General features: G+C 40.2%; 1 protein-coding gene and 1 pseudogene across 2 annotated transcripts in view; one reads left to right on the top strand and one right to left on the bottom strand.

The window, feature by feature from the left end:
• LOC135711355 (uncharacterized) overlaps positions 1-23593 on the bottom strand; it is a 679421-nt gene that overhangs the window by 452678 nt on the left and 203150 nt on the right. For both annotated transcript variants that reach the window (XM_065234152.1, XM_065234153.1), the window contains exon 3: positions 13879-15140. In XM_065234152.1, coding sequence (XP_065090224.1) covers positions 13879-14116 — 238 coding nt within the window. In that variant the 5' untranslated portion in view covers positions 14117-15140. The remainder of the gene's footprint in view (positions 1-13878; positions 15141-23593) is intronic.
• LOC135711418 (uncharacterized) lies at positions 19079-20829 on the top strand (annotated as a pseudogene).

Here is a 23593-nt window from a genome sequence, read left to right as displayed (position 1 = left end):
GAAGGCATGGATCATTCTCATTTGAGAAACACTATATATCATTCGATTGAGTGTAACCTACACACAAACGGAGCTCTGGTCGACATTCCGGCGAAAAAGCTAAGCCAATCCGACACCAACCTGACTTCTATCAAACCCCAACCCGATGTTGACCTGACATTGACCCGACATAAACCCAAAATTTACCCGACATTGACCCGACATTGGGTCGACATCGACCTTAAATTAGCCTTACATTGATCCGACATCGGGTCGACTTGTCTGTTCGGGACCATTTTCCTGGATTTCTTCCATACTCCACTGTCGTATATCAAATGATACTGAGTGACTCAATTGACAGTGACAATGAGCTTCGAATGAGAAAGGGGCTCTTCAAATTATGATCATGTGAGAATTCGTTTACACAGAATTGATTGAATGGTTGTAGTGGTTCATCTTCAATCGAATGATATGAAAATTTACAGCACTGAGTTACAAGTATCTACTATTAGCTGGTTGCATTGAGAACTAAAACTATAGATAAATCCGGAAAACTTTGAGATTAGGGCGTAATTTCTTTTGTAAACACACACTTAATTCGCCGATTTCTCGTGAATTAAAGTTCAATCTAAAAAACTAGCAACACAGACAGGTAGAGGAATGATTCATTTGGTATAGTATAGTTCGCTAGATTGTGCTTTGATTCGTGAGAAATCGCTGAATGACGTGTTTGTTTACAAAAGCAATTACGCCCAAATCTCAAAGTTCTCTGGAAATGGTATTTAATGTGAAGGATGCGAAAAATATCGGAGAACGAGAAGAAAACAAACAGACACTCTCGCATGATCATCGCCTACCTTTACTCGCTGGAAAAAAAGAACAAAGCTGAGGGGATATTTGGTTGGTTCGAATCACGAGTACGTGTGAAATGATGTGAGATGGAGAGACGAAAGATCTTTCGCGATACGAAATGAAAATTTCTCTCGCTCTACGCTTTCATGAACTTTTTATCATCTCTCGTTCGCGAACTTTTTGTGAGAAGTTCCTTTGGGATTTATCTCTGCAATGAGCTGTGATAGAACTTTTTTTGAAAATGATTTTTCCAACACTGACGCCAAGTGAACGAGTTTTCAACATAGCTGGGCTGACCGTATCTGCACGTCGGTCAGGCATCCACCCTAACAATAAAAATAGTGTTTTGTTGTAAGCAGTGGCGTAACAACGTAATGTCACAGATTGCTTTTATATACTATCCACTAGACCTGTGCATTTTAAACGAAATGTTCGGAATGTAACAGGTCAACTGTGATTACTGTTCGTCATGTTAATTTGAACTTCTATGCAAATTTTCAGCAAAATCGGTGATGATTTCGAGGTGCTTCAAGTTAATTTTATATTTGTAAGGTAATTTACGGCTAATAATATTTGTATCTCGAGACTGAAACAACGAAAACTGCTGTAACAACTTTCATAGCAAAGCTTAATGTGTTATCTATCAACTTTTTAACCAAAGGTTCACTATTCAGAGTGATTTTATTGAAATTTGACATAGTTTCATGCTGAAAGATATCTTAAAAAGTGATGAATTTTAAAGTATTTTTTCTACGAATTTTCCACCCATATGATATAAAAATGTGTAGTCTACGGCATAATGTTCCTCATATTGTTCTAGAAATTTCGTTCAAACATAGTTTTTGTGTATATTTCATAGATTGAGAGATAAAAATCAGAAAAAAATGCCGTTATAGCTAAAATTTACAAGACAACAGAGTAAATAAAAGTTCAATTAGATTGACAGAACATAGTTGTATTGCTTTTCAATGACGAATGATGACTGTTTCATTGATGTATGATTTTTTCATAAATAAATTGCAGTGGATTTTAACAAGCACTTGACATACTTTTCTAAACAAATTCCACATGCACGGCCAATGAAAACACTCAAAATTTAGTAAGAGTTACTCATATTTGCGTTCAAGTTGAGCAAAATCGCGAAAACGTAGTTCATTTATAGAATGAGTCAATTTTCCGACGCTTTCCGAGGAAAACTTCTCGAATATGAGGAAAACTGATTGTGATTTTAGTCATTCTACTAGCACACTTCTAACCTGTGTATAATTTTCTTAAATTTTCGAGAAGTTTTCCCCGGGAAAGTGTCGAAAAATTTTCTTTTACCATGAGTGACCTACGTTTGGCGATTTTGAGTAATCTGAACTCAAATATGGGTAGCATTTGTGTCCATGTGCGATTGGTTTGGAAAGTATTTTTTCTAAATCATTAAAAATAAACTCACGCCGACCAACGCCGCCACGCCACCGCCGCCGGCAGAAAACAACATATCACGTCACGAAAATATTTTTATCGGCGCACAGGTCTACCCATGGTAGGATTTGGTGAGTTTGTTCCATTTAAAAGCAATATGTTTGCTGCCCGACGGGATAACCTCGATTGCGCGTGATTTTTAGTACGGTTTTTAATAGAATAATCATGTTATTATTATTGACGTTTCTAGTGAAAATAAAGATACAACAGCTGTAACTTTATTTCGTTGCGTTTGGATGCAGGCTTGGCCAGGGCTGGCAAATGTCATTTTCAATTAAAGATCTCACGCGATATTTACAGAGATACTTCTTTCACTATCCTCGGATGAGAAAACGATGATAGAGATTGGCAAAACCGCATAAGAATTATTCTCATGAGTGCTTGATCATGGGAAAATGTCAAAAAAAGCTAATAATAGGTAGTTTCGTCTCGTGATAGTGAGAGGACCTGTTTTCTCATTATCACATGACGGTCATGATATATACCAACACTGGGCTTGACACATGGCTCATTTCATTGTATTTGGAAAAGTCGTTCATGATTTGTTCGGGCGCGTATGGTACACTATGCTATGTTACTTTGTTTTTATCTTTATCTTTCTTTATTAAAGAGACTTTCAGCCATCGTCTGGTTCATCTCTAAGGTGTACTTCGATTTATGTTGATGTTTTATTGAATAATGTTATGGTCGCTTTTCAACGTGCAGGAACTCGGAACTTGTTATCGCCGTCGTCGTTGCCGTTGGTACCGAGTTTCAATGAATACGACAACAACTCGATCAAAGATGGTATGATGTGATATAAGGGGCTCGATGGCCTTAGAGCGACCACTTTTGCTTACTGAGTAAAACATCATGAGTTTAATCTCAGGCCCCTCACATTCAAGACTCATTATTGAGACAACCACTGAATCGTACACGCCGCACCAATTTCTCACTTTTTAAATGCCGCTGTGAAGTTTTGGGTGCAATTGGTACATATTTGTGTAAAAAATCTTAATCTGGCAGCAGTGATTTTCGGGATAAGAAGCAAAACAAATAGCTGTCAAATCTGGATCCAGTAACGAAAAACGTTGGAGTTTCTTTCTGAATGCTGTTCAAAATTCTCAAACGCTCATACCATTTAATTTCAAGTTTTTCTTTTTGGCTGATTATGTCATCAAAAAGTGGTTTGTGCATCAATTTCAAAAAGAATGTGCCGGAAAAAGAGTCGGGTGAAACCCTCTCGGAAGTTTTGGAATGCCTTTGGAAATTCGTCGAACCGTGCTTGTGCCGAGAAATAGATGTCAGTGAAGTGGATGGCATCAAGGTCTGAAAAAGAGAAACCTGATATCCGTGACATTTCAAAATTCGTATACCTGAAGGACACCAAACGAAACAATTTGATCAAGATTGACCTGATTGGAGAAGGAAAGATCATGTTGAACTGGCGCGAAAAGACCATGACTGTTGTTGCATTTGTTCGCAGTTTGTTAGTTCAGTGGCAATTTGGGATGAAGTGAACAAGAGTCTTCTGCAACCAGCTGAAATTGACCAAGGAGGAGCACCCAGCAACGTTAACCTGGATGAATTAGTTCAAGAGCTTAAGGAACAAAAGTCATGACTCCGGATGGATACAATGGGCCATGTCTTTTCACGCATCTCCAGCACACCTGCAAGAAGAACTAAAGAAGCAATCCTTACAAAGAATCCGATGAATTTTTACTTTCTTACACTCATATTCTTCTAAAATCCAATATCGTTCATTGATTGATTCACACCGATGTTAGGGTCAAAATGACCTCCAGAAATATAACCACATTTGTGAAACAAGTGGGTACATGAATAATTTCTGAATCTTGTAAAAGTTCCGGTGATTGTTATAGAAAATGCTTTTCTTGTGGCTCTAAATAACTCCCTGATTGACCCAGACACCAAAGGTAAGATTCACGTGGTTTCCGATTGAATTCTCCACGGTAGAGAACGTTTTGTCCTTTGACACCATATCCATGATTCCGAAACATATCCCTGGAGTCAAATGAAACTTCATCCAGGAAAACTATTTGATGAAGCTGCCACCTGATGGTATCCAACTCGTCAGCGTACTTCAGAATGTTCGACTTTCGAATCTGGATTGGTCGCCTCTCGATTTTTTTTTTCAAGCAAGTCCTGCAGTAAAAAGAATCCGGATGACAGAAGCAGCACTAATAGTAGTGTTGAAACGTTTCTGGAAGCAGTCTCGAGCTTCGTCTCAGATTTTTTGTAGTACAATTCCAAAAGCCATTGCCGCTGAGCTGTTCCACCTTCCGTTGCTTCCGTGCGAAAGTTCCGTCTCACTCGTATTTGCCGATTCATGTGCATACCATTGATTTTGACTTTTCAAATACTTTTGCCAGCGAAGCTCGATCCATTCCGAGGAAGTAAAAAGCGCAGAGGCAGTGAAAGATTGTGTTTACATTTGCATGTCGGTGCTGGAATTGGGTAAGAACGTTTTCAAAAATCTTGAAGCACAGCAAATTGATCACAAATTTTTTTTCTTAGCCGCTGATCGGTTCAGAATGCACAACAACAACAATGTATGTGTACTCAAAATGACAGATCACCTCAGCGCGGTGTTTCATGAAGGCGCGGGAGTTCCCTTCACTCGGCATACACTACGTGGAATTTTGTGGAAATGCGCTAATAATCGCTGTTGCAACATTAGGAGCTCATTTGCCTAGTGGCAGACGTTTTTTCTTACTGAGCAGAAGGTTTATTGTTTACCAAAAACGAATCCTGCTGCAAACCGAACCGTTTTATCCTAAGTCCCAGTGATTTCTACCCATTCCTACCCATTTCTTTCTTGACCTGCATTCGGGCGCGGCTGGCACTGGTATTGCTTATTGGTAATAACAGCTGATCTGGCAATAACAGAGTAGCATCCACGGGCGGTCAATCGTACTCACTATTTTGATTATATCAGCCAGGGTGGATCAATCTGTTTCCGATTAATCTGAACTCGAACAACAGCAACAAGTGGGTGCTCAGAATGATTTGTTCAATCAAATCGAGTCCAATTCTGGTGTCCGGGAAGGAGAACACGATCCTCAGACGGGAACGACATGGAATCACCAAAACCCTGTGAGATTATTGCAGCAGCCCAAAATTCAAACAGTTAAACTACGGTGTATTAAAACACATATGGACAATATAATATTAAAATAATGTTTATGCAATTAAAATTCATGTACGAATACCTATCTGAAGAACGTCATTTGACTAGTTGTTTCAGTTACCTTTATTATCCTTGATCTACCAGATGAATTAAAAAAAAAATCTTTGAAAGAATAGAATTTTTGATCATCTTGAGATCTTTTGAATAATCCCTGATCTAGCTGGCATCTTAAAAGCATGATCACGAGACATCATTGGTTTTTTTTTATCAGTCCAAGATCTTCAGAATACTACATTTTTTTTTCAATATATTTGATTAGGCTCAAACGATTTAAATTTACAGAGCCGAGGATTCTTGGTCACAATACAATACTGTACTACACTATACGAATACAATTCTATACAATTCTATAGTGAAACTATGGTCAAAAGGTACAACACAATAAACACTTTATCTTCCGCTATCCAAAAAGCCTCCTCCATCAGAACTGGAGCCGCTTCCAGTAGTTTCATTGTATGGCAGTTACGCCAACGGGGGTCAGAGCGCGTCCATTGCAGCAATGGACGCGACACGTGGTCAGCACTCACACAGTCATCACGAAACGGTTGCTTTCCAAAGTCGACGACGCATCGACCGAAAGAACTGCTCATGAAGAACAATGAGGAGGACCACACAATGGTTGCTGCCGAGAAAACAGACGATCGCGTGGCACACATCGAGAGTAGCCTGCTTTTGTCGACAGCCGAGTGAACACTGTGAATACTACTTGATCTACTTGAAGGAATCATATTCGAGGGTGGTCTCTTGCACTTAAAATCTGTTGGAGGTCTTCAAACTACCTAAACGTCATGAAGTCACACGGTTATGTGAGGGATTCTCTGATTAAAACTACAAGGGACAATGTAGTGGGACAGCCCTGGTAACGTAGAACTACGCGGTCTTATATAATAAATGTTATATGTTAACTGCAGCAGGCTTAAAAGAAAATGGTTAACGTCAACTCGCCGTTCCACATCGGCGATCCATGGTCACTTTCAGTTGGAACTTATAGACCACTTCACGCGAAAGCTAACCTCACTTTTGCTTGTACTTCTATTCGTCATTCTTCACGTGAGTGAAAGAGATGTGCAGTTACGAACAAGAGCAAAACAAACCCAGCAGAAATGTCAAAATTTATGGTGAAGAGTGGGTGCGGGGAAATGTGGGTTTTGTCTCGTGCAGTGGTTTATTGGAACAGTTCTTCTACAGTTCTCATTCTTTGATTGCTTCTGCAGCTCATTCATCTATCTAAATGTACCCAGACAACCAGAATGCACGTATATTCAAAGTTGTTTTCGTGATATACAAACATATATACAAACAAACAAGTCGTATAGAATGCAAAGAAATGGCTTATACGTACAAAAGTGGAGGCCATATACGTGCATATTTTCGTTTAATTTCAAACGAGTTGATTTAACATCATATGCAATTTGATCTGTAATAACAAATCCATTTTGAAAAGTCTTACGATGTCATCCGATTAAATTTGTGATACAGTACGACGGAAAAATGAGTCATCGCATATAAGTCGGAAATTTGCATTCTATACGATTTAACTTAAACATAATGCGAGGTATGCCATTCTAATATGCGATTTTGACTTAAACTGTAACAATTTACGATACTGTCTGTACATTGTTATACGACTTCTGGTTGTCTGGGTAGGCAGATATGTTGGAATAACCTTCCTACTTCCGAGCAGTCCATGGCAATCAGTATCGTTTTACACTGCTGCTTTTCTTGTGGTCGCCGTAGAAACTAGTTGTCCTTTTGCGGTCATATACGCAGACAATGTCAGTAGTATTGTCATTATAAACAAAAAGCTTCGAATTTCAGAATTATCGATCATATTTTGAGGTAAATTGAGTTACTCGGTCCATTCAATCAACTCTGAGTAGTTCTGTCCTATCAACCTATCTCTTGAAGACAAATTGGTGGCCCTGAAAAGGGCCGTTTGTGTAACTTCAATCAGCGATTCAACCGGTTCAGATGTGGCAAGTGAGCAGAAATGAGCGGCACGCTGAAGCTAACAAACAGTTTGTTACCAAGTACCTGAAATTCAATAAATAATACGGCACTGGACACCAAATGGGAGAAGCTTCGGTCAGCTACTGTATGGACGAAAGCAACAGTGAAGGGCATATCAGCTGAAGTTCCTCCTCTTTTTCGGGTTTTGTCGCTTGTCAATCGGACATGGAAAAATTATTATTTTTGGAAAGCTAGAAAATCATGCTCCACCCATTTTGGGTATTTCATCATACACTTCATCTGCTGTGCCTTTCTACACTAAATTATGCATTGTATAGAAACAGCCTCCCTTAGCTCAGTCGGTAAAAGCGTAGCTACAAAGCAAGACCATGCTGGAGGTGGCTAGGTTCAATTCCCGGTCCAGTCTAGGAATTTTTCGGGTTGGAAAATTTCTCGACTTCCCTGGACATAAAAGCATGATTGGACTTGCCACACAATCATATCAATGCAAAAATGGTACAAGCATCGAAAGCTCTCAATTTTTTTTTTGTTTATTGATTTATTTGATAAGGCTCAACCGAATTAACTTTACAGAGCCGAGGATTCTTGGTCACTTTACAATACATCTTAAAACTACAGTCAAAAGGTACAACACAATAAACACTTTATCTTCCGCTATCCAAAAAGCCTCCTCCATCAGAGCTGGGGCCGCTTCCAGTAGTTTCATTGTATGGCAAATTGTTGTACGCCAACGAGGGTCAGAGCGCGTCCATTGCAACAATGGACGCAAAACGTGGTCAGCACTCACACACTCATCACGAAACGGTTGCTTTCCAAAGTCGACGACGCATCGACCGAAAGAACTGCTGATGAAGAACAATGAGGAGGACCACACAATGGTTGCTGCCGAGAAAACAGACGATCGCGTAGCACACATCGAGAGTGGCCTGCTTTTGTCGACAGCCGAGTGAACACTGATGAGAAAGCTCTCAATTAATAACTGTGGAAGAGCATCTAGAACACGAAGCTGAGATTTCGCAATAAGCTAATATACGATATGCAATAAGCTTGAAATGCGAAGAAGAAGAAGAAGAAGAAGAAGATAGAAACAGCCTCAAAGCCATCGAAAGCTCCTCCCCTTTGTAGTGTTTCTCGGTTAACTCCCTTTCTCAATAAGTTGGTAAATCTTAGCCTTTAGCAGAAAGACGGTTAACACTTTTTTCGACGAATATATGATTCTGTTGCACATCATGGTTCGTCTCTATGCCTGTGCTTTTATTTATTTTCTCTACTGCGCTATATCAAACTAGTAGAAATAAGACGGGATGTCGGTTAGGCGCTCGAATAATTGTTAATTTCTATAAATATTTAATCGAATAGTTTTCATTGCTATGATGACGACTGATTTAAGGGGCTTAGAAGCAGAGAGGTGAAAGTCTAATCTATTTCGCATTATTTCTGCTATGCTCTTCTATCATCCAGAACAACCAACGTATCAATGAATGTGTTTGCCGTCGAGTTATTAACGGAACAGAACGGTTTCCAAGTTTGGTTACAAGATTACTACTCTGGAGAGTATGTGGTCGTTGGGGGCATGTGGTTCTAAATATGGCGATGAGTGTGCAAAATGTTACGCAATTGCATCCTCTCTATTTGCACTTGCCCGAAGATCGGAGGCGAATGCCACTTCGACTTGTTTCGTCTGCTAACTACTCTCTGATGACTGTGTTGGGGAAGCAACATATACATGTACGTAATTGGTGGATTTGCTAGTTATTTCAACGCTTTTGGACAATACTTGACATTCACCACTTTTTCAACAGTTTTTTATTTGAATGTGAATATTCAAAAGCATTGCTATTGATGCGTAAAAATATTTCTGATCGATTGGAGATTAAATTATTTACAGTGGTCCAGGAGCGGCTGGGTTATTAACGATCAAAATCTTTCTTAATTTTATTACATGTTCCATTTTTGGTGTTCACAAAGAGTACCCCCATATAGAAATCACAGACATAGTCCTACGTCAAAACTTGATCAATAGAAGGTCTTCTGAATAAATAATCAATCTGAATCCTTGTAAAATATCCAAGGGGCTTTGAAACTCTCTGAAATTCAGTGATCACCTCTGAATTTGCATTAACTTCAAAAAAATTGGAAGCACTTTAAAGAAGTACCATAAACTGTGAGGAAATATCGATTGGTTTGAAAAAGAGTTATGAATATCAGAAAAACTGCGGGAGTAAACTGTGTTGAAAACTAATTTTAGCGATTGTTCATGTGATTACCCTGACACCTGGTGGTGAATCAACCAGTGCGTCGCCAGTCATAGCAACCCTGTTGTGCACAGAAAAAAATTGACAGCGTTATCAGTTGATTTGCAGCAGCCATGACGAAAACAGTTAAGCAACTACGCTCGATGGTTTGCTCGTACTGCCATCTCCACCCCGCCCGGAGTGAAGAAGTTCGACATCGTGAAGCACTTTGTATCCACCGGATGTAGCCGATCCGGGTATTACAACATCCTCTCCCTTTTGGAAAAAGGCGAGAGCTTCGAATGACAGCCTGGTTTCAACCGCCCAACGATGCAGCGCAACCGTAAAGAGCAGCAGAAGCTGAACAGGAAGACCGAGGGCAAGCAACCGGCCAAACGGTGAAGAAGTTCTTGGACAAGATTGACATTGTTATGCGGAAGCGTCAGTCGAGGCTGGCCGTGTCTGAGCAGCAGGCAATCACCCAAAAGGAGCGACTGAAGGTGCTGGTCGCCAAGGCCACGAAAGAGCTGAAGAACATGCCAACATCCATCTTTTCATCGGCTATGGCTAAGGTTCCGGCCAACTACAACTAGGCCACCCAGCAGGGCGTCGAAGCATTTTTGTAGAAGGCTTAATAAACGTAGAATTTAAAGAAAATTTGTTCCATTGATTTAACTTTTGTAGTTTTTTTTCATCGCCATCCGAAATTAGTCCAATGCAAACGTTAGTTATGTGGAAAGTTTCAGAGTAAGTCTGAGGAGAACTTCAGAGTCGTTCTGAGGAGACCTTCAGAGTTGTTCAGAGGAGACCTCAGAGTAGTTCTGAAGAGAATTTCAGGGAAGTTCCGAGAACTCCAGAGAAATCCCATTGGCCTCAGGAATATTTCGGAAAATTTGACGTGTAGATGGCATAGATGGCCCACAACGGCTTACGACGAGCAATTGAATCCGATCAGCGATTGACGGCAGCTAGCTGCTTGCGAGAAGCCTTTCGTTGTGTACTGGAAAACATCACCACTCACCACACGCGGTGATTGAATGAACACCGTTCGGTGATGTGAAATCCCATATTGCAGCCGGAAGAAATCGCCCAGCCCAGGAGACACACTGACGCACGACTTACTCTCACGCTGGTTTGGGGCACGAAGAGGAAGAGACACGATGCTACAGTCTCTTGTGCCGTTGGCTCGGTGGAGGGTTTGTGGTTGTGTGAGTGTGTTTCCTCAACTATTCGTTCAGCAAGGGATGGAATCTAGGGGGAACAATGTAGTACAATCAAGGTGTATCCCACAGGTAAGACCGGATGGAATTCAATTTTGAAACCTGTGTCAGGGAATGTGCTTTTTGCAAGCAATCGGTGATAATTTTAAGTATAACAACAGTTGCACATTCGTTCAATTTTCAAAAATTTCCTATCGACTGGCCTATTAAAAATATGAATTCATCATCTCTGAATCAAAATCAGATCACTTTCATGCCGCGACCGACTACGATTTTTTTTAAATTGCATCTCCAATATTGCCTTAAAATACAGGGTGTTTTAGATTTATATTTATGGGAACTGAAGTTCGATTGATGACCTTGAAAAGTCTCGCGTTACTTTTTAAATAGACCTTTCTACTGAGACTATATGAGACTCACCCTAGTGACTCAACCAACACTCCGGGGTTACTAACTCAGTCACAGGGCCGGCATGTTATTGGGTAATTCGGACGGGCTACGCGGAGCAAAGTGTGCAGACACTGTGGGATTTCTATAGTGATGGTGACATTAATTGAAAGCTAAAGTGTGGGTGGAAAAAGTCTAGTAATTTATTCAACTGGAATTATGATGCGGATTTTGAGTTTTATTGGGCTATTTTGGGGTGTTTTCTATGGGTTTCTGCTGCTTTGGTACGTACCGGTGGTGGACGATGGCAAGCGCTCGCGGATGGTGCTTTTGTTAAGGCCGATGTTGTTTGACCGCAATGGCGGTCCGTGGTTTGATCAGTCCGTCGACAATTGCGGATCGGTGGCTTCGACTGGTCTGGAAGATGACTCCTGGTGACTGAAGCTGTGGTCACAAAAATTGCGGATTGGAAGGCTCGGGTTTGCGCGTTGCAATGGCGGTTCGCAACCAGGGAATGTAGCGATCCCTGTGCAGTTACCGAAGTAGCCTTTTCTGGGTCAACGGTGTCTCCCTTCGTTGGCAAATATCGGCTGATCGTGACAACGCCACCTTGGTCGAGCCGAGAAGGGTATTCCTCCTTTTAAATTAGGACCGCGTCCGAGGATGCTCTCCTGTCTGGTGATTATCAAGTCGGAGAGGTCCTTGACTTTAGACCAAGACAGCCGTAAATGACTTGGTCGAAACGTGCCGATCGTGAGAATCTGTACGTGGAACATAAAAAAGGTCCTGAAGGTATAGAAAAATGTCGTTCACTGCACTTTGAGGCACTTTTTTCGGTTCCCTTTTGTACTTTAGACTTACTATCCACTCACGTCTTGTAAGCATCAATGCCGGTTTACTTCTCAGCAATGGTTGCCTATCCCAAATATCAAAAGCCCTCTTTTTTCAATCCATTTTTCCACCCGTTCCTTATTTCTCGCGCAACACGAGAAAAGGGCCTATCATTGTTGGTCGATTCCTTTCATCGATTTTCTCTTTCGCGAATAGCCCGACTGCAAATGAATTTCCCATTCAGTGTGTTGTTTCATGCGCAAGCTAACATCATCTTCTGTTGAACTGTGCTGTGAGCTTAGCGAGAAATTTGTTCATGTTGCCGTGGTAAATCAAAGAGAAAGTCGATGAAGAGAATCGATCAACGAGGATAGGCCATTTTCAATTGTCCATGTTTTTGGAGCCGAGTCAATGAAGAAAATCGATCAATGTAGATTGGTCTATTTGAAAGTTAACGCGAGAAGTGTCCGGAAAATACTCTTTAACAAATTTATGGTGGTCCTGAAAAGGACCGTTTTGTCGTGATGGTTGAGTAATGCTGAGCTATTAAGGCAAATTATTCCTCCTTCTTCGGTGACTGACCCGCTCAGTGGGCTGCAGCTCACGCTTGCGGGCAGCCTTTCGTCGTGTACTGAAGAACAATCTACAACGCCACGCGCCGAAAGCACTGCTGTTGGTGCTGTTGGTGCTGATGATGACCACCGGACACCACCACTCACCAAACGCGGTGATTGAATAAACACTATTTGGTGAGACCGGATGGAATCCAATTTTGAAGTCTGTGTTAGGGAAAACGCTTTTCGCAGGTAATCGGTGATAGTTTTCATTATTATAGCAACAGTTGCACATTCGTGCAATTTTCTACAGTGACCTTTTGAAAATTGATAAAGTGTTCATTTAAGCAGATTCATAGATGACATTCCAATCGATTACCTTGTTTAGAATTAATATCCATCCACTATTGACAGAGTTACAAGTGGTCAAATTCCGACCACTTTTCGTAACATGTTCGATTTTGTCTTTTTTGAAATTGCACCCCCAATATGTTGCCAAAAACGTAATCCTACGTCAAAAATTGGACTCTCAGCAAAACCGAAAAGTCGATGTTTTGTGTTTTTTGAGTTCAACTTTATGCCATAATGACTTATTTTTTTTTCTTTATTATTCTTTTTTTCTTGACTTTGCTTTCCTTCGATCGTGTTTCCGTACTGAGCACCAATGCTACCAACGCCAGGGGCCAGCTCTCACACCTGGCCCATCCCAACGGCTTTAGTTCCCTTCAGAGATGTTATGCCTCAGAATATTCCTGAGGCGCCGACTGGTATTGAACCCAGGCCTGCGGGGTGAGAGGTAGTCGTGCTTACCACTACAGCACCAGCGTCGCATTAAATTTGAGCTTGTCCGTCGCTTTATTTATAAAATATATATGGGTGCTTTACGATTAAAATAAGAAAATTTTGGATTAGAAAATTCTAGTTAGTCGTTGACTAACCACGACTCCCATCATCGACTACAGAAGAATCTGATTTTGATATTTTCCGACCTGTCATAAAATGATAAAGCAAATGTGATTAAAACTATCATATGATATAAAAAATGATTGGAAAATTCATCAAATTTCAAAAACATAACTTTAAAATACTTTTATAAGATCAAGATTTCATTATCGATGGTTCATCGCAATCGTCTGAAACGCCACGTTCTTTCATCTCGTTTGCAATCAATAAGAAAAAAATCCACTCACCGCCATAAGGATGTCCCCGGTCGGTCCCGTCCTGACCGTTACTGGCGCTTAGCTCCATCACCTTTCGCTGCGGAGCCGGATCCGCCACTCCACTGACCAGCCGCAAATTGAGCGTTACAAGCAGAATCACCATCGGCAAAGTTCGACCTAGTCTGGTGGCCACTCCGTTCTGCCACCGCCGCCGCCGCGAAAATGTCCTTGCACTGATCGCGATTGTGAACGAGTTCATTTTTCCCATCCTTGGACCAAACTGGGCTGTTACTTGGAATCGGTTTTATTCGCCTTCTCCACTGGATTGTTGTTAATTTGGTTTCTTTGTTGTATTTTATTTCAGGTGTTCGTGTCGTGATTTGGTTTATTTCGAATCTCGTGCTGTGTTGGACTTTTTTTTTCATCCCCTCCTCTGAAGGCCGTGATAAATGTGACCTCGTTAGGATGATGCCTATTCGGGTACTTGTTTTGCCACGGTGACACGCGTTTCGTGTTCCTTTCCGCGTCGATTTATTGCCCTCATTAGGGAAACTTCCCTCGCGCGTGTTTCACGTTCACTTCGGGGAAGATCGCGGGTTTTGGGGAGCTGAGGCCAAGGTAGTTAGCCGAAGGAAAACATAACGGTAAAAAATTAGGCTAAATAAAAAGTGGCATTAATAATGATATATATTTTCACGCTTTACACTTCGCCGTCGTCGTTGTCGTCGTCGTCGTCTTGGACGATGTTGTTGTAGGCGTCGTGATCGTCGTTTTCTTCTTAGGAGGCAGCAGCTTTTTTCTACGGCCCTTTTTAAAACTCATTTGTCGGGCCTACAGGCCCGCAGGCCAAAAAAGAAAAAAGAAAAAAGCCCAAAACCCGGCACGAGCGAGAAAAAATATGGACACAAATAAAATAAATCAAAATTTTCCTGCAGCTAGACTGGAGTAGAACGGACGACCCCCTTGAGTGGTCAGGTTTGTCTTTCCCAACCGACACTTGATTTTCACCTCCACCCCGCGAGGCTCTTCCTGATTGTGACTAATGGGGGGCAATTCTTTCTCGTTTCGCCTCCTCGCAATTGTGAGCTTCCCACGCCGGTTAATCCCAGTCGAAGCCGGGGCAACTCTTCTCTTCGTCACACACACACATACACACTCACTAGGATTCACAAGCACTATTTTTTTCTTTCTTCTTTTGCTCGCCCTCTTGGCGAGGACAGTCAGAGGACGATTTAAAATTCACTTAGTATCCTACTTGGGTTCTTCCGTGATGTGAGAGTGGATCAGTTGACCTGGAACGAAGCCGGAGAAGGGAAATAAATTAGCATTAAAATATTGGTTCGGACCGGCCGGACGACCGGTGGTTTCTTTGGACGGCCTCAAAGGGTTCTGGATGTGATAGTTTGTTTTGTTTTCGGAATGGAAAAATGCAATGTTTTCCCATGACATTAAAGAGTGGGATGCTGAGGGATGTACGGTCTGATCAAGCTCGGAGAGTTGTGCTTATTTTCCTTATTTATTTAAGGAAATGTTTTATGTATTGGGGGGTGTGGTATTTTGAAAAGAGTTTCTTTGGATTGTTTTTACAAGAGATTTTTTCAAAACCAATCTTAGATTACCGGACATTTACAGAGAACTTATAAAACGTAAGATGTTTTGTGCATTACCTGTAATACATTTATATAACAAGCTATCGTAAGTTTTATTAAAATTTTATTTTGTGTTTTACTTGGAGAACGACATAATTGCTATAATCAGTCGAATCAGCGTTTCTCGGAAATTTATGGTGATTTCTTGATACGAGTTTAAAAACTGCATTTGAATAGCTTCATGTCGCTGTGATTGAACGACCGTCGTTTATAATGGTTTATTGATATGTAAGGGGCTCCGTGGCCTAATGGCGAACATTTCTGCTTTTTTTTCCTCTGTTCGGAACATAACTCCAGTGCGACCAGTTATTTGATCTATTGTGGTATTTTTTGTGTCCTTAGTTTAGTGCATGTCGTATTATTCCATCACTATTAAGAAATGACGAAGAATTAGGTTTTGATACAATTTTTAATTTTTGCTTTTATCGCAAGGATCCAGCTCTAATTGAAAGGTCCCGCTCTTTATACCCTTCGGAGTGTTGGAACACCCTCAAAAGATCTGACCCTTTGACCCTGCACAACAAAATTAAGCAATACCACCGATAATGACCATGCATCAGAATCCTAGTCTTAACCACTTCAAACTAGAGAACAACAAATAAAAGATTAGAAATCCCGTAGATAAAAAATAAATAACAAGGCATACAACTCAATCCTGTTCCCCTAGTTTGAAGTAGTTTGGACCAAGTTTCGGTACTAGATAATAATGCCCACGAAAAGTTTATCTACTAACCGTTACTGGAAACAATTTTCGCTTACTGAACGTGTTTTTTTTTTCGGGCCCCTTTACATTACTGAGTTTAAAGGTACGCATTATTCGCATCAAAAGATCGTTGAAATCATTACATTGCAATACATTGCATCGAAACGACGATTGCATCACTTATCAAAGTGAAATCCTGATCCAACCAACCCTACATTTCTACCTACCACCTAACAAAAACAATCTCGCTTTCTGTGATCTTTGTGGGGACGCACAGTGGGACGAAATCAAACAAAGTGGGACATAACCATTTGCGAAGAAACTGTTGAGTGTAGCAATTCGATTTATTTTAGAATGATTTTTGAGTACTTTATTTGAGTGGTGACAATTTTTGCCTAAGGGGGGAATACACTCAGATAAAAAATAACATTTGTTGATGTTCTCAAAAAAAAACAAAGGCTACTCTAAGGAACTGTTCATAAACTGCGTAGAACGGTTTTTGAGATGTTTTGCATAGTGAATTCTGATTTCAATTCAAGGGGATCCTGAAATTGATACTGAAAAAGGAAATTCCCACCCGATAGATCTCTGGTCGATCTGGCTCGACAGTTTGAGTACGACATCGTAGAATCAAATTGAACATGAAAAATCGACCCGGCAAGATGAAATTTGCGGAGATCTGTATGTGCGTCTGATTTTTTCGAGATACCTGTGTGTCGGATAACCCCTTTTTTTAAGTCAGGGGAAGGCTTAATGTTTAGTTTGGGCGTTATCATCCGAAGAAGAAATCGTACGTAAAATCGTGGAATGTACGTATTTCAATAAGACCAGTTGGATTTTGTCCCTTCAAATTTGTGCACGGACGATGAGAACGACCCAAATAAGAACCTCAATAATCTGCTGGAAAATGAGGAAAATTTACGAAAACTTTACTCAGTTTAGTAGTAGTACCAATAGACCGAGAAAATCCAATTGTTACTGTTATCATATTCTGGAATCTTTTCCTTGAAAAAGCGCGAAAAAATCTGGAAAAAATTAGGCGAATTTACTCATTGCTGAATTTCTGCACTTTTTGCGATGAGTAAAGGATAATCAAATTTGGGTTCATTTCGTTGGCCGTGTAAATCGAGTTTTACCACCTTTCTGCACACGTTATTTCTAAGCATCCAAAATTCAGTAAGATCTACTCATTTCCATTAGCAGTATGGCTACTAGACTTATGCAAAATTTGAAATTTTCGCTCCACAGTGTTCAAACGGTTCCTATTTGGTTCCTGATTAGCCTTCCAAAATTTTAACTCATTTAGTAAGAAACTGACTTGGCACAAACCATTTGAAGTTTATATGGAAATTCCTATGGGAAAACCAAATTTTGTGTTCATATCTATCTAATAATTTACCCTATTACTCTGCTCTAAAAATTGATAACTTTAGTTGTAGTAAATTTTAACAGCTACAACTTTGTTGGAGATCATTTTTCGATAAAATGTAAGGATCAAAACTTATTAATGTTTCAAGTCACTATTGTCTTATGATTATGCTCCATCAACTGCTCAGTAGGCAACATTGGTGTTTCTGGCGCGTAGAATAGAGCTAAAACATCATGGCTACTATGTCACACTGCAGAATACAGTGTTGCCCACAAAACAGTTGCTTGATCATGTCATAAGATTATCAATCTCTTAAACAATTAATAACTATTTAATTTGATGTTTGACTGAAAGACAAGATTGCGCAAAGTTGTAGCTGAGAAAATTTTCCACAAGAATAGCTATAGAAATTTTTAACGGTGCAATATGGAAGAAGGATAGAAGACTTCGAAGAAAAAGTTTGGTTTTCCCATAGTAATTCCCATATAAACTTCAAATGGTTTGTGCCCAGTCAGTTTCTTACCCAATCAGTTCAAACCTTGGGAGGCTAATCTAGACCCGATTTGGAACCGCTTGAGCACTGGCCAGAGTTGAAAAATGTTGAACTTATATTTTGAAAATCACAAATGTATAATGTATAATTAATGTATATATCAGTGCAAAAATGTTCACTGAAATTCATTCCTTGCTTTCTTAACGCAGGTCATTATGATTTGACGTTTCAGTGAATTTCTCACTTTCGGTTTGTTTTGTTGTTATCTTTCTCATTCAACACGCGTGAACTCTTGTTGTTAATCCACGATTGTCGGTTTTAGTTCCCTCTTATTTCTATTTTCTATGCAAAATATTCATTTCATCTTGGATTCACGGAAGATAAATATAGAAAAAAAATCGCATTCATTTGCGCACAGTGATTTTTTTCACCAGCAGTAATTTGAAGCGTGCTGTAAAACTTTCGTTTTCGCGTGAAGTCGTATTAGTTTTAATTAACTGTTAATATATGATACGCATCCCTGTTTTCTCCATCATCACTTGACGATGGCCTCGACAAGCGGAGAAAACAGCAAGAAACGTAAACGAACGCTAATCGATATAGCCTCCACATTTATCTTGAAGGATGGAGCAAAAGCTTTTTGCAACATCGACCCCGCAGGCAACTGTAAATACGTTCAAGCTAGGTTTGACGTAGGAAACTTCATCCGTCATTTCCGACTTCGACACGACGAGCTGGCGAACTCAAATGGCCTGTTGCAAGGTTTCGATCCGACGACAAAGAAGCCAAGAGTCATCCCAAAATGTCCCATTCCTATTGACCAGCAGCTGCTAATTGAATCTACGGTAAAGCTAACAACCTACCATCAGCTTCCTTTGTCATGTTTTGAGTGGGAGGGCTTCAAAGATCTTTTGCAACCGATCACAACAGCTCTCGGATGTACTTTGAATCGATCCACAATGCGGGAGCACCACACCAAAATTGCGATGCGCTTTAAAGAAATATTGAAGGAAGAAATGCACGGAAAGCTAATTTGCCTAAAAGTAGATTCCGTGGCCCGGCACAACCGTCACATTTTAGGAATAAATGTTCAATATGCTGTAGGTGACAAAGTGGTTATTCGTACGCTCGGTAAGTGGTTTAACTTGTCCTTATTTTTTCACTAACACACACACACACATGCACGTACTCACGCATTCCGAAGCATGATACCTGGTCATAATTAATCTTTCTTTGCAATGCATTTCTTCCAGGAATGATTCAAGTAAAAGAAAGCCAGACAGCAGCTTTTTTGAAATCGAAAGTTATGGAAACGTTGGCTGAATACGGACTGTCTGTTGAACAGATTTTCTCAGTGACCTGTGATAACGGGGCCAATATGTTGGCAACCGTTAGAAAACTGAAGCACGAATTGGAGTTGACCCTTTTTGAGAAAACTGATGGAGATGACGGTGAAGAAGGTCAGTCAGCAGAAGAATCAAAGCGTGACATCAGTGAAGAGCTATGCATTGAATTCCAAGAAAGGATTAATCTCGTGAGATGTGCCGTCCACACTCTCCAACTCGCAATATTGGACGTTGTGAACAAGTCCAATGAATCCGGTCAAGAGCCTCACTGATGTTGCCAAGAAGTGCAAAAATGTCAAATATCGCACCTTCTTCGAGTTCCACACCGCGTCGTACCCCCCCCCCCCCCCCGTTTAGAGCCAAACAAGATAGGGTGGTATTTTTAAAATGGTCGAATCATTCAAAGATCAAAAAGTTTTCTTCACGACACTTGCCGATCAATTTCCCGAGCTTGGTATGTACAAAACAGTTTTCCAAAATAGTACTCAAACACTCATCTATAAAACATTCCGTATTTCACAGATCTTTCAAGCCTTTGGACATTAGTAGACCATTACTATGATGAGTTCAAGCCGTTGTACATCTGCACCAAAAAAAATGCAGGAGTCACATGTAACCCTACCTGATTTCTACATGGCTTGGCTCATGGCCACAAGTGAAGTCCAAAAGGTTACCGATAATCCTTTTGTTCCTGCTTTAATACAATCATTGAGGACCAGATTGGATGCGTTGCGTCATTCAAGAGCATTCAAAATGGGATTGTTTCTCGATCCCAGATTCAACTACCATGCTTCAAAATTATTCACGGGAGATGAAAAAGAAGAAATACAGGTATAATATCACCAACACACACATAAGCGCGCGTGCGTATTACTTGCCTGGTATTCGTCCTAAATTAAAAAGTGTGACTTTAATTTCAGAGATACATAACTGAAACTTGGGAACGGATCCGTCAACTTGAACCAACATCCACCAACATGAACAAAGAATCGTTGTCGGGATCTACTGATGAATTTGATCAATACCTTACTGAAATGTTCGGTGGTTCAATGCATACCAGCATCCAAGAAAACGCAACCAATTTCCTCCAGCAAGTCAAGTCCCTTGACTTGGAGCCACGCCAAAATCACAACTATAACGTCTGGAATCATTGGCTACGCCGTAAAACCACGCATCCTGAGCTCCACGCAGTGGCTATGATTGTGTTGTCCACACCCTCGAACCAAGTTTCAGTTGAGAGGTCATTTAGTGCCCTTGGACTAGTTCTCTCTAATCTACGAACAGGGCTGGCAGAGGAAACATTGGCAAATATCTTGATGATAAAACTAAACAAAAATTTGTTCCAGAAAACTATTCAGTCAGTTTACAATTGGAAGGAATATGTTGAAATTTCCGGTGACGAAACATCGATGGTAGTTTAATTTTGCTCATTTTTCTTTTCATTCCATTGTTGATTCAGAACCTTTTGTTTAGTCTCTTCAATTTGTTTATTTTGATATATGTTTTTATTCCAATAATCAATCAGAAGCTAACTTGCAGTTAAAGAGTAAATAAAACCAAAAGAGTAAAAATATGTTGAAACTATTTCCAAAACCATGGAACAACCTACTCCAATCGCACACACCACATAAGGAAAGGTCCATTAATTATGTCACGCAAATTTGGCCCATTTTCAACCCCCAATTTTTTGTATCACTCGTCACAGTTTTCAAAACACCCCTCCCCCCTAAAAGTGTGACATAATTAATGGACGATCCCTAACAAGCACCCAATCTCGATTACTGTTCTCCGAGCGATCTAGCACTGGAAACTATAGATGAAAATTTCAGCAGAATACCAAGCCTACAAAGATGCGATTCCATCTTTGCTATAAAATAGTGGTGGAGCAAGTCCAAATACTCAGTCCGGAATTCATGTAAAACGTGAACAACATGTGTAAGGACCTTAGTGCCAAATGGAAACAATTGAATTCAAACGCCGATTACTCACCAGCCACAGAACGCATACGCAATCTAAGTACACCGTCTTATAGAGCTTATTTCCTCTTCCAGATGATGCTGTTGGTTTGCTTGAGTAAAACCTAATTCACGAAAAAGTAGCGTTTGAAGCCATTACTGACATTTGAAACTGAGGCCATATTGTTCACGTATTGCGTGAATCCCGAACTGAGTATTTGGAATTACTTCATCGCTATTTCGCAAAGATGGAATCGCATCAACCTTTCCGATGTTTACATCGTTCACTATCAACTTGTTACATTTTTAATCGGAGACCACCTGAAGAAGAAAAATCAATATGAAAAACAGTCAAACTCTTATTAGACACACTAGGTACAGCCTTCCCTCCGTATCTGCGGTGGGTGATACCCACCAAAATTTCTATGTTGTCCTTCAACCAATTGAGTTGATTTTCTGTAGATAACTAGTTTGTTTCACTCTAATCACATATTAAAAATCAGCTGAATTGCTTTAAGGGCAACAAAGAAATACCTGTGGGTGGACGATATCACCCACCGCAGATATGGAGGGAATGCTGTATAGTAAATTTGCTCCTGCCTGCCGATTACTAAGATGCTACGAACAGAAAAACGTGCGAAGGTTCCCTGGAATTCTTCATGAGCATGAGTTAGATTGATGCTGTGCACTTTCCGCAAAACAGATTCCTTCTTACAAACGTAGTCCACCGTGGACTGTCCGCGAAATTTATTATTGTGATTAGGATCCCGTTTATCTGGAGTTTTTCTTCACTGTCCTCGTAGGTGGTAAAATCTGCTGGTGTATGGGGTTTCCGTCTTCATTCTTGTAGGTTCCGTGCCACTGCGATTTGTTGTTGTCAAGGAATGTAGCATTTTGGATAGATTTTATAATCGATCTGATAATCGGGGCGCTCTATCACCAAAAACGAATCCTCAATCGTCCTATGACATCAAATGCTTATAGGAATTCCAGCTCCTTTTGCTGCTGATTCTAGAACGTTACCTGAGATACCTGCTGCAAAACGAAAAGTATCATTCTTAAACTATAATTCAGTGCCAACATTTCAAAGAGGCGTAATTGCTTTTGTAAACAATGGCTTTAGCAGCTGATTTCTCGTGAACAAAAGCCCACTCATGAAAATTAATGACATCAACAGGTAGAGGAATGTTTCATCTACCAGTTAGCATTGTTAATTTGGAGAAGTAAGCATTTATTTGTGAGAAATCAAGAGCTAAAGCCATTGTTTACAAAAGCAATTACGCCCCTTTGAAATGTTGTCACTGAATTATTTTCTTTATAACTATACTTCCCATGAGTGATCCTTAGTGAAAACAAGTCCGTTTTTCGATTGATTAACATTCAGCGCACACGGCGCGCAGCGAAGAAACTGGTATGTTTAGGTTATGATTGTTGTTGTCTCCTCGTTCTCACACGTCAACACTAAAGAGGCTGAAGACCTGTCAAATGGATAAGATGTCGCCTCTTTATCCAATTCAGTCTCTTTAGGCTCTGAACCATTTGGCGAATTATTTTAACTTTTGGTTAAAATTTGACAGATGGAAAGTTATCGATTAACCCTGCTACCCGAGCGTGGTTACTTCTGACAGACAAGAAGTTAAATTTTGACAATTGTGGCTCGAAAACCGGTCGATCGACAGCACGGGGATTTTCGAACATAGAAAATAACTTTCGAAATGTCACTTTTAACCACGAGTTAAATTTAACTCGGCAAATGGTTCACAGCCTTAGTCAACACCACTGCACGGCTTGCTATGTTATGACGTTTCAACACAGGTATGGTCTAGTGAATTTTTCGTCTCTTTCGTTTTCCCGCTGTTTTTATGGTTGATGGTGTGACGTCAGCTTTGTAAAGCAGCGGGAGAGTAACAGAAATGACAAATTTACTGGATCATACCTGTTTACATCTGATTGAGTAAGGTTAAACGACGAGGAGACGGTACGTCTTTCGCACTTTTATTTGGAAATAAAAAATAATGCTACCAAGATATTCAATTCATTTTTCAACCAAAATTATTTGTTGAGGTGCCGCGTTGCTATGCTTGGAAAATTCATTACGTAAATATAAAGTGAAATTAATGAATTTTGCAGTCCTTGTGACATGACAAGATGAACGTGAATTATTTCCTGGTTCATTCTCATAGAATCCAAATACGAATGAGTGTAGAAAGATTGCGTGAAATATAAAATG

The sequence above is a fragment of the Ochlerotatus camptorhynchus genome, unplaced genomic scaffold, assembly GCF_037179485.1.
Source record: "Ochlerotatus camptorhynchus isolate MF236.1 unplaced genomic scaffold, CSIRO-AGI_Acam_v1.1 ptg000432l, whole genome shotgun sequence".
NCBI classification, from domain to species: Eukaryota; Metazoa; Arthropoda; class Insecta; order Diptera; family Culicidae; genus Ochlerotatus; species Ochlerotatus camptorhynchus.
Note: the sequence above shows the minus strand (reverse complement) of the source record. Positions and strands in the feature narration are given on the sequence as shown.